The sequence below is a fragment of the Bos indicus x Bos taurus genome, unplaced genomic scaffold (genome assembly GCF_003369695.1).
Source record: "Bos indicus x Bos taurus breed Angus x Brahman F1 hybrid unplaced genomic scaffold, Bos_hybrid_MaternalHap_v2.0 tig00002774_arrow_arrow_obj, whole genome shotgun sequence".
NCBI classification, from domain to species: Eukaryota; Metazoa; Chordata; class Mammalia; order Artiodactyla; family Bovidae; genus Bos; species Bos indicus x Bos taurus.
This window is the reverse complement of record NW_020867570.1, coordinates 274-12255: the sequence shown is the minus strand read 5'-3', so window position 1 is coordinate 12255 and position 11982 is coordinate 274. Positions and strand designations below refer to the sequence as shown.

The window sequence follows — 11982 nt, the reverse complement described above, 5'->3', positions numbered from 1 at the left end:
CACCCTGCACATTCTACATCAGCCAAAACATCCCCAGTCTCCTCTGTCTGAGGATCCCAGTTCCTTCAGCCCCCGTGTCGCAGATGTCCTCAAGCAGAGTGACTTGTCTCTTAAACGTAGAACCCATGTTATGCCCAGATTTTTCCGAGTTCCCAGGCAGAGATCCTCAAAACACTTCTTGGAGAAATATTCCCTCTCGTGCACTGGAACAGAGCCCTGATTTCAGCCTGACCCCAGTCCAGCAGTTATGGGCTCCTAGGTCTCCTCAGGACTCCCTCTGTCACCCACAGACACGTCCCTCCCAGTGCCTTTCCTCAGAGGGGCGGAATTGTAGGGGAACCATAGAAACCAAATCTAGTTCACATTAGGCTGGCCTGTCATAGCTGGTCAGGATCCGTCCCTCTCACCAACACCCTCACTCCGACTTTCCCCACACCTTCCTGCCCTGGACACTCCACCCAAGGAAGACAGACCAGGCTCTGGACAGTGGTCTGGGCTATCTCAGCATCTTCTTCTTCCACAGGCACCTTGGCATTGAGGCAGTCCCATGGCCATGAGCCCAAACAGGTCTCCAGAGAACAGCACTGAGGGAGATGCTGGGAGAACAGAGTGGAAGCCCATGGTGAGAGGCGGAGGTGGCAAAGCTGGGCTCTAAGCCAGCTCTATAGGAAGGACATGGCACTGGTCCCTGAAGGACCACAAACTGCTTGCCTGGGCAGCTGAGTGAACTTCTCTGTGAATGTACACAGGATGGAAATGCCTGGTCCTGTCTGAGATGGTGGGGAGGAGTGGGACAAAACAGGACACTAGCATCATCAACTGCTCTGTGTCCAGGGAGAGTTAGGAAAGTGCTCAGTGTTTGTTCAGTTAAGCAGGACACAGGCAGGAAGGAAAGTCTTCATCCCTGTCTCACAGAGACCATCCAGTAGCTTCAGGCTACTCTCTGCACAAAAGGTGGAGGAGAAGTCAGCTCTAAGGTCTGACATATATTAGTAAGTCACTGATGGAATCTACTATTTTCCTTAAGCCAAAGATGCTTTCAAAGACATTTCCATATACTTCACCAAGGAAGAATGGGCAGAGATGGGAGAATGGGAAAAAATCCAATATAGGAATGTGAAAAGGAACTACGAAGCGCTGATTGCTATAGGTAACACGAAGTGCTGGGTGCCTGTGAGCCTGGGAAACATGAAACAGGTCTTCACCCTTAGTGTTTACTTGGCCCTCTCTTAGGTGGCTTCTTCTGCTCACAGTCCCTTTTGTGTGGAGACTAACCTGGAGGGAATTTTTATTGTTTTGTACCAAAGTGGGGTTGACCCTGGCAGTGCAGAGCTCACATCTTGCCTTGTTCTACATTCTTCCAGCCCATCCTACTGATTTCCCTGACTTTGTGACACTTTCCATTGCTTCTGTGCTTTGTGCCTCCTTCTTAGAACATATATTTTGCTTCTTTCCAGGTTTCAGAGCCACTCAACCAGGTTTCATGCATCACGGCAGGCAGGTCCTCAAATCCCAGGTAGATGACACTGAGGATTCTGATGAAGAATGGACACCAAGGCAACAAGGTGAGGGGCCAGAAGGATTTAGAGGTGTCTTCAAGAAACCAGCCGGGGCTTAGGTCTCAACTGCGTCTCAGCCATTAGCAAAGAAAACATAATTTTCAGCATTCTAAAGTGGTTGTGGCTGAGTATTGACATGAGCCTGAATGAAGGTGAAGGTATAGGTTTTCCAGTGTTTTACGTTTAAAATTTATCATTCTTTGTAAAAAGAATTATTTTTGCTAAACATCCTTAATGAAAGGCAATTAAACATACCCTAGACTATAAATTCACTTAGCTCTTGACTATAGGTTAAAAAAATAAAACACAAATAGGATTGTTTTCTTATTTTCCTTTTTGGAATGGTTGTTGTTCATGCATGGGAAGATATTTGAATGTTGATTTTGTACCATGCAACTTTCTGTGCAGGTTTTGTGTGTGTGTGTAATTTAAAAAATTTTTCTGCACATAAAATCATGTCCTCCATGAACAGACATAATTTTACTTCTTTCTTTCCAACTGGAAGCCTTTTGTTTCCTTTTCTAACCTAATGCCCTGGCTAGGACTTCTAATATTATATTTTATAGAAGTATTGAGAATGGGCATCCTTGCCTTTTTCTCTTGATCTTAGAAGTTTTCAGCTTTTCATTGATGACTATGATGTTTGAGATAGACTTTTCATATATGACCTTTACTTTATTGCAGTCATTTCCTTCTATTTTTACTTTGTTAAGTATTTTTGTCATGAAAGTCTAGTAAATTTATTAGATACTTTACAGGCATCAGATGAAGCACAGATGAAGTTTCATATTTTTTAAATTTTAATAAAATTATGTTATGCTCCCAGTGGAAGCATAGGAGTTGATGATACAGAAATCACTTTCCATTCCTCCTTTGGTAATCCTTGTCCTTGTCACTCTCTGGCTCAGAATTTTGTGTCCTTAATTAGAATGCCCAGAGTTTAGAAACATTTACCAACCAAAACTCTGATTCTCATCATTTTTTAGGTAAACCTTCTGGGATGGCCTTCAGAGGGGAGCCCAGTAAACACCCGAAGGTGAGTGTCTCCCAAATCCTGTTGACAAAAGAATCCTCCTCACAGATCCAGTCACAGGTGAGAATAGGAGGAAACACAGAGATCCTGGAGACTGCTGCCTTCCTGTCCTGAATCTTTAGCACAATGTCTGATATCATTACCATCTTTATAGTTAGTAAGAACAGCAAATATAGTAGGCTGTTCTATTGTTACATTATTTTCACAATATTTCAGACTTTAAGCATTTTATGTGAATAAACTTACTTAAACCTTAAAACAATCCTACAGTACCTATAAGTAAGTATATAGCTATCACCATTATAGATCAAGAAACTGAGGTAAAAAAGTTTGATTATATTCGTGGGAACACAGTATCACTGGTGGTACAATCTAATGCAAAGCACCTTCTCTAAACCCCTTACAAAGCGGTTAGAACTTCCATAGTTCTATAAAGTTTCTTCTTACATCTTTATATCATTCATCTGAGAGATGTTTTCAACCTCAGTTCTTTTGTGCTGTGCTAGTGAGGGATATCTGACTAAGGGAAGCTTAAGGACATGTTGGGCAGTTTGTAGAGTGGATGGTCCAAGATGAAGAAGCTGAAGGACATATTGGACAGTTTGTAGAGTGGACAGTCCAGGATGAAGAAGGTGACATGATCCCTACCTCAGAGACTCCTACTCCAATAAGATTAAGTAACTTGCAGCTCTGACAAGCTTCAGGTTTATGACTCAAAAACAACAAATAAGAAAATAACTGAAGGACTTCACATAGGTTACCAGCTTTTGAGTAGAAACTCATCATCTGGACATGATTTCAAATGCTCATTCTTGTAGGAGGAAGTAACAAGTCCTTCCTCTGAGCTCTGATTAGACAACTCTCCTGTTTGGAATCGTTTGTTTAGCCTGCCCCTGTTTTGTGAGCTTTGAGAGCGTAGCCCATACCGTTAATTCTCAGATGTCCAGGCCCAGCTCAAAGCCCCTAAGGGCCCTCTGAATGTTTTGTGAATGAGTGACTCCACATTTAAACATTCATCTAGGAATAAGAAGGTCAAGGAATACTGAGGATAGTATTTGTGAGCTAGACTTCAAATATAGAAGCAGTCAAGGGGATATATTGATGGCAGGGATGTATGCTCACATTCATTCTGTATTAAAGAGCTCACACAACGATTTGTTGAATGTTATTAAACTTCATGTCCACTATCACAATAAGAATCAGCATGTATACCAATTTATAGATCAGGAAACTGAGGAGAACCCACTAGTCGTACAGCCTTCTTCAAGGAGAATTGATGAGGCCAGCTACTTTAATTCCAAACATTGTCTCTAGGACATGGCAACCTGCAACTTCCAGCTCATTTTCTTTATTGTCTGAATGTGTTTCTGTAGATCATCTTTTCTCTTCTCCATCTCACTACTTTGTCACCTTATTTTCCAGATGTGTTTTGTCCCCTCTGTAATTTTCCATACTTCCTCGTCCATCAAAGGTCCCCTAATTAGTAGAAAACCTCACGGATTTCTCTATGAGCCCTTACCCTCTTCTTTCCCTGACCTCAAGCTATTCTCCCTGCGTTGCTCTCACTTTTATGCAGAAAGTTGAAGGGAAAGAATCTTAAGATATGAATTCTAGTTTTGATTCACTACCCACTTAGGTCCTTTTTTTACACTCCAGTGTTCAGAGCCCCCCTCCACCAGGTATTTCCAAGAATTGTCAAAGTATTAACTAAAGTCATGCATGTAAAAATACTTCATATAGTCCTAAAAGAACTAAAGAAATACATGTTGTCTTTTACTCACATGGAAGAGATTGTCCAGAGGACCACTAAATAAGGTATCCAGTTTGAAGAAATTGCCGGGAGCAGCAAAATTGCTGAAGAAAAGTGGCTCCAAACAGGCTCAGAAACCAGTGCCCCCTCCCAGAGAAGCGAGGACCCCTGGAAAGCACCCCAGACACAAAGTCGGTAAGATAAAGTTTGGGGAGTTCCTCTAATTAGTTCCTCTAATCCCTGTAGAAAAGCTAATAAGTATGGCCTAGGTGTGGGGTGTGGACTTTGGGTAGGCGTGGGTTTAAGCTGGACTGATCTGAGGCATAAAGTTAGCACTGGGGCCTTGGGGAAATCTTATACATTTTCTGAGGTCCTGATTGCTCATCTGTAAAGTGAAGATACAGACACATAACTCATACGGTGTTTGGAAGCATTGCATGAAATGCAAAAGTGCTGACACCTACAAGTAATTCAATAAATCCAGCTGTGATGATAGAGACCTCACTTTGTTAGTATTTATACACAGACCTCTGCTCAATGCTTTAGGTGTCATGCCCTTAACATATATTTTCTGAGTAGATGTGTCAGTGAACTATTTCCTAAGTAAGAAGGTTGGGAAGTTAAACCCACTAACGGGAAGTGCAGGAAGCTAACACTGAACTGGGCATCTGTGGTCAGTGTGGAGCCTCAGTGTCCTGAACCAGTAGTTAAAGGGAGAAGAAACAAAGTATAGAGAAGGGACTTTCCGGTGGTTAAGTGGTTATGACTCCACACTTCCCCTGCAGGAGGTGTGGGTTCCATTCCTGGTCAGGGAACTAAGATCCCACAAACCATGCAGCATGGCCAATAGATAATGTATCATTAAAACATAAAAATACACAAGTAAAGTTTGAAAAATAAATGTGAAAAAGTTTTAACAAACTGTATAGATGGACAAGTAGGAGATCTCACCCTTTCTGATAAAACAGGGACTAATTCTCCAGACCCCACCAGCCTTGCTTAGCTTCTGTTCTCCATGTTAGAACTCAGAAGAAAGGAGACCGAAGTGAAGAGGTACAGTGTACGAGAAAGAAAGGGCCATGTGTACCAAGAGGTCAGCGAGCCCCAGGATGACGACTACCTGTGTGAGTGACCCTGCTGGCCCACTCATGGAGAAGGGGTTATGAGACCTTGGTACAATAACCTCACCTCACCATTTGGTCCCCCAATCATCCCCTTCCTCTATGACTTGGGGTACAAGATCAAGGCCAAAGGCCGCGAGTGCCCCAGCTCTTTCTGAAGGTCTTTGCGACCAGCAACATCCCTATACCTCCCCTCATCCCTGTTGCTCTCACCTCCAGATTGTGAGGAGTGTCAGAACTTCTTCATCGACAGCTGTGCTGCCCACGGGCCCCCAACCTTTGTAAAGGACTCTGCAGTGGAAAGGGGCATGCCAACCGCTCAGCCCTCACTCTGCCCCCTGGGTTAAGTATCAGGCCATCGGGCATCCCTGAGGCTGGGCTTGGAGTGTGGAATGAGGCATCCGATCTGCCACTGGGCCTGCATTTTGGCCCCTACGAGGGTCAGATCATATACAATGAAGAGGACTCCAACAGTGGATACTGCTGGCTGGTGAGAAATAGCCCTCTTTCCCTGTCCTCTGGCTCTAATCGTTTGTGTGTTGTGGGGGTGTACTTCATGTCTACATGCAAGGACACGGATGGTGATGACATGTCGGCAATGACACGGTCAGCCCTGTGTACTGTGTGCACTGGGCATGAACACAGGACTTCTATCCAAAGGTCAGAGGAAGGTGGGAGACAGTGGTACAGGCATACAGAAGTGACCCTTCACTTGTGGAGCCCTTGCCTTCAATGTGCCAGTAGACTCAGACTTGAAATGATGAGCTTACTGTGTGGTCCGACTGGCAGTTGAATCCATGCAGGCTGAAGAGCACCAATGCCAGCAGGGGGAAAGTTCTCCTATTACTTACTACCAAAAAAAATAAAATAAAAGAGAGAAGAAAGCCTGTATCTCTTTTCTGACACTCAGGTCACCAAAGGGAGAAACAGCTACGAGTATGTGGATGGAAAAGACACGTCTTTGGCCAACTGGATGAGGTGGGTGCAGTGAGCCTGCAGTTTGTAGATGTCGCTCCTCCCTCAAGCCCACACCCCTTTCCTTCTCAGCCCATCTCCCTCGGTAGCTTTCACATCTTCTTTCCTCTTTTCCCTCCATATCATGCTCTTTCATTTCAAAAGACATTAGAAAGAAAGAAAGAAAAAATATAGCATGTGCCCTCAAAATATAAGTCTATATGCTCAACAAAACTGAGGTACTTGAAAACAACTTGAGGAGTCTAGATTCACCAGGGACACTTTACCTCACTTAACTGAAATGTCCCAGTTTAGACAGTGAACTTCATTACTGAAGCAGATCACACAACCCATGTCCTTTTGGAGAACATACTGAAGACAGACATTAACCAATTGATTTAGGAATAGTAACCTTACTTTTTCTATTTTTGAATAATTGCACAGCACCAGGATAACCTAACATGGGAGACCTTGAGTCCGTGTGGGCAACAACCTCCCCAGGCTCGGTTCCAGTGAGAAGTGGGCCCTGAGGCCTGAGAAGGAATGGGGAGCAGGATGGCCGTGAGCATGGCCACTCTCTGAGGGCCTCTACTTTCATCAGGGCAGGCAGAAAGTGAATAAACTATTACTGTTCTCTGTCTCAAGCTATGTCAGAGCACTCTCCATGTTTCCATGGGAGAGGGTGGGCAAGTGAATAGGACCCTGGATACATGTCGGGAGATTGGAGAAAAGCCTCTGGAGAGAAGGCAGGCTGGGGTGAGTGCTGAGGGGTGCATGCTAGCCTAGGAGTACCAAGTCCTGCGGAATGAAAGAGAACTTAATTTAGAGTTTAGAGGAGCTGGAGGTCACCAGTCTTACGGACAGTCCAGGTGGAGACAAGTCTGGAACTGGGCTCTGGACAATGGCTAATTAGGTAAGGAGAGAAAAGCATTCCAGCCAGGAAGAGGACCGGAAACAGGATCTGGAAATAGGAATTCACACAGCCAAGTCTAATGTGTGAACAGAAGTCCCCATGGGGGGCAGTGGGAACCATGGCGGCCTCAGAGCCTGAAGGCTCTGGTGTCCAGTAGTGGAAGGGTCTCCTCACCTGTGGTTTCTTTCCCTTTCCCGGCCTTGACCCCAGGTATGTGAACTGTGCCCGGGATGATGAGGAGCAGAACCTGGTGGCCTTGCAGTATCACGGGCAGATCTTCTACCGAACCTGCCGGGTGGTCAGGCCGGGCTGTGAGCTGCTGGTCTGGTATGGGACGAGTATGGCGAGGAACTCGGCATCAAGCAGGACAAAAGGGGGAAGAGCAAGCTCTCGGCCCAGAGAGGTGAGCACCAGCCCTCTTCCAGCACTCCACCCCATCCTGGGGAGCTTCCCTGGTCCTATTCTGAAGCACAGTCCAATCCAGTCTAAAGTCAGTCAAGTTGCAATTAAAATGCCTCAGAATTTGATTCATTTCATAAGACTGTTAGGAAAAATATTTATATTAAAAATATTAGTTCTAATTTTCAATATTTCATGCAAAAAATATGTAACATCACCTTCTTCTGAAAGGCTTAGAAGCAAAAAGCAAGTTTTTAGCACCTACCAGCTCTCTCACCTTTACCAGTTTCTTCCTCATTTCCTCCACATTTCTAAGTGACATGCATACAGTGATTTGCATTCAGTTACTGTTTCAGTTTGTTGTCATGTGAATTCATACTTTGTGCCAGACAGGGCTACACACACTGAAGCAGACAGAACCACTGCCTTGGGGCAGCGTGGGCTTCATACCAGACAGGGGCTGGTGCTCTGAGGAAAACCAGTGCAGTAAAGTGCCTCGGATCAGCATGCACAGAGTGGGGTGTGGCAGAGGATGGTGGGGCAGGGTCTCTGCAGAGATAACACCTGTGGATTCCAGGATTCCAGGCAGGGGAGCAGCCAGTGCTGCAGCCTCAGGGCCGGGAAGAGAGGCCATGTCAGTGGTCGCAGGAGGAAGCACAGAGGGAGAGGAAGGAGGCTGGATGGAACACAGAAGCCTCAGCGCCCATGTCCATGTGCAGGCCTTAGGGTCTTCCTGGGTGACACAGAACAACCATGTGGCTATCAGCTCCAAGCGGCATGTTCTCTGTGCTAAGATGATGCTTTGGTTCATTTTTGGGAAGAGACAGCAGTGGGGAGTCCCCTCAGAGGTCAGTTCATTGCCAGACATGAGGGGAGAGTGGCCTGGGTAAAGATGCTTGGGAGTGAGGGTGTGAAGAGTCCTGGCTGGAGATGTATTTTTAAGCAGGACTTCCTAGTTGCATGTTAAATGGACTAAGACTGTGTGAAATAAGAGGTATGAGTATTGATGAGGCTTGAGAAAGGACATGTCTTTATGTGTATGATGTATAGAAAACAGAGAGGAGCAATTATGAACCAACCGGGGCAGCAGGAGCCAGAGACCTGTAGTCAGTAGGACCTGGGCCTCTTGGTCTCGTCCAGTCTCAAACCCACTTCTGCAGAGTGGTTTCTTTGAAAGGCTGCTCTTTGAACAAGAAGCCTCAAATTCAGCTTTACTCACACCTGCTCTAACCACCCCCTGTGCTGCCTCCCATATGCAGAGAGCTCCAGCCAGGTGCCCCTAACTTAATAGACCCTTCCCCTCACAGGAGCCATTCAGGAAGATTCCACCTAAGTTATCAAGAGTCTTATCTCTCAGTAGGGTAAAAATACCTGGGGCCACTGTGACACGACTTTTCAGATACTTACACTCAGGGAAAGGTCCCTGCAGATCCACCTCTATCAGGAGAGACGCTGCCTCTGATGCTACGAAAGGTCCCTAGGCTGGTGGTATGTAGCAAAGGCCCTTGATGCAAGCTTCCTGGATTTTGTAGATGTTGAGAATAAGAATGGAATGGATCAGTGGACTGTAAAGACCCACTTGATGGGAGACAATCGTGCACCGTCAACACTAAGATGGTTACTGGGGGCAGGGCTTTACATGGCACACCAGCTACCTGACTAAAAGCTTCTCTTTCAGCAGAACCAAAGCCCAAGATCTACCCATGTGCCTCCTGCTGTCTATCCTTCTCCAGTCAGAAATTCCTCAGCCAACATGTCCAACGCAATCACCCTTCTCAGATCCTCCTGAGGCCATCTATAGGAGACCACCTCCAACCAGAGGATCCCTGTCCAGGCAGTCAAAATCAGCAGCAGCGATATTCTGATCCACACAGCCTGAGTGACAAACCAGAGGGTCGAGAGCCCAAGGAAAGGCCCCATCCTTTGCTGAAAGGCCCCAAACTTTGCATAAGGCCGAAGAGGATTTCAACGGCCTCTTCCTACCCACCCAAAGGACAAATGGGGGGTTCTGAGGTGCATGAGAGAATGACCGAAGAGCCCAGCACAAGCCAGAAACTGAATCCAGAGGACACAGGCAAATTATTCATGGAGGCAGGGGTCTCAGGGATTGTAAGAGTCAATTACGGAGATCATGAGCAAGGCTCCAAGGATAGGTCAAGTCTAATCACACATGAGAAGATACACACGGGGAGAAGCCCTATGTTTGTAAGGAGTGTGGGAAAGCTTCAATGGGAGGTCAGATCTCACCAAACATAAGAGGACACACACAGGGGAGAAGCCCTATGCTTGTGGGGAGTGTGGGCGAAGCTTCAGTTTTAAGAAAAATCTCATCACACACAAGAGGACACACACAGGGGAGAAGCCCTATGCTTGTGGGGAGTGTGGGCGAAGCTTCAGTTTAAGAAAATCTCATCACACACAAGAGGACACACACACGGGAGAAGCCCTATGTTGCAGGGAGTGTGGGCGAAGCTTCAATGAGAAGTCACGTCTCACCACATAAGAGGACACACACAGGGGAGAAGCCCTATGTTTGTGGTGATTGTGGGCAAAGCTTCAGTTTGAAGTCAGTTCTCATCACACACCAGAGGACACACACAGGGGAGAAGCCCTATGTTTGCGGGGAGTGTGGGCGAAGCTTCAATGAGAAGTCACGTCTCATCATACATAAGAGGACACACACAGGGGAGAAGCCCTATGTTTGTGGTGATTGTGGGCAAAGCTTCAGTTTGAAGTCAGTTCTCATCACACACCAGAGGACACACACAGGGGAGAAGCCCTATGTTTGTGGGGAGTGTGGGCGAAGCTTCAATGAGAAGTCACGTCTCACCATACATAAGAGGACACACACAGGGGAGAAGCCCTATGTTTGTGGTGATTGTGGGCAAAGCTTCAGTTTGAAGTCAGTTCTCATCACACACCAGAGGAACACACAGGGGAGAAGCCCTATGTTTGTGGGGAGTGTGGGCGAAGCTTCAATGAGAAGTCACGTCTCACCATACATAAGAGGACACACACAGGGGAGAAGCCCTATGTTTGTGGTGATTGTGGGCAAAGCTTCAGTTTGAAGTCAGTTCTCATCACACACCAGAGGACACACACAGGGAGAAGCCCTATGTTTGTGGGGAGTGTGGGCAAAGCTTCAGTTTTAAGTCAGTTCTCATCACACACCAGAGGACACACACAGGGGAGAAGCCCTATGTTTGTGGGGAGTGTGGGCGAAGCTTCAGTGGGAAGTCAAATCTCACCAAACATAAGAGGACACACAAGGGGAGAAGCCTTATGTTTGTGGGGAGTGTGGGCGAAGCTTCAGTGAGAAGTCAAATCTCACCAAACATAAGAGGACACACACAGGGAGAAGCCTATGTTTGTGGTGATTGTGGGCAAGAGCTTCAGTTTTAAGGCAGTTCTCATCACACACCAGAGGACACACACAGGGGAGAAGCCCTATGTTTGCGGGGAGTGTGGGCGAAGCTTCAGTGAGAAGTCAAATCTCACCAAACATAAGAGGACACACACAGGGGAGAAGCCCTATGCTTGTGGGAGTGTGGGCGAAGCTTCAGTTTTAAGAAAAATCTCATCACACACCAGAGGACACACACAGGGGAGAAGCCCTATGTTTGCAGGGAGTGTGGGCGAAGCTTCAGTGAGAAGTCACGTCTCACCATACATAAGAGGACACACACAGGGGAGAAGCCCTATGTTTGTGGTGATTGTGGGCAAAGCTTCAGTTTGAAGTCAGTTCTCATCACCACCAGAGGACACACACAGGGGAGAAGCCCTATGTTTGCAGGGAGTGTGGGCGAAGCTTCAGTGTGATGTCCAATCTCATCAGACACCAAAGGACACACACAGGGGAGAAGCCCTATGTTTGCAGGGAGTGTGGGCGAAGCTTCAGGGTGAAGTCCAATCTCGTCAGACACCAAAGGACACACACAGGGGAGAAGCCCTATGTTTGCATGGAGTGTGAGTGAGTCATGACCAATAAACCACATCCTAGCCACAGGAGGATTACTGCAGCTACCCCATGCCTCAGCTCTAAGGGGGCCTCAGAGCAGGTTTATGATCCGTTACTGTCGCCAAGAGTATGAGGAGAGACTTCCCAGATGGTCCAGTGGCTACTACTCCAATGCGTAGAGCCATGTTGAATACCTGATTTGGGAACTACCTCCCACATGCAGCAACTAAGACACAGTGCAGCCATGTAAATAAACACATAAGCAATATTTTACAGAAGCAGTGTGATGAACACA

The 11982-nt window shown here is 46.4% G+C and overlaps 1 protein-coding gene across 1 annotated transcript; it reads left to right on the top strand.

The window, feature by feature from the left end:
• The first annotated feature begins 553 nt into the window (after positions 1–553).
• LOC113888883 (histone-lysine N-methyltransferase PRDM9-like) lies at positions 554–11703 on the top strand. Its single transcript, XM_027535847.1, is given in 18 exon segments — positions 554–629; positions 1034–1150; positions 1458–1565; positions 2546–2595; positions 4381–4537; positions 5365–5466; positions 5683–5760; positions 5763–5953; positions 6374–6441; positions 7541–7659; positions 7662–7733; positions 9411–9844; positions 10252–10658; positions 10742–10833; positions 10836–10982; positions 11149–11268; positions 11271–11382; positions 11472–11703. Coding segments are annotated over 18 exon segments (2682 nt in total).
• The last annotated feature ends 279 nt before the right edge of the window (positions 11704–11982 follow it).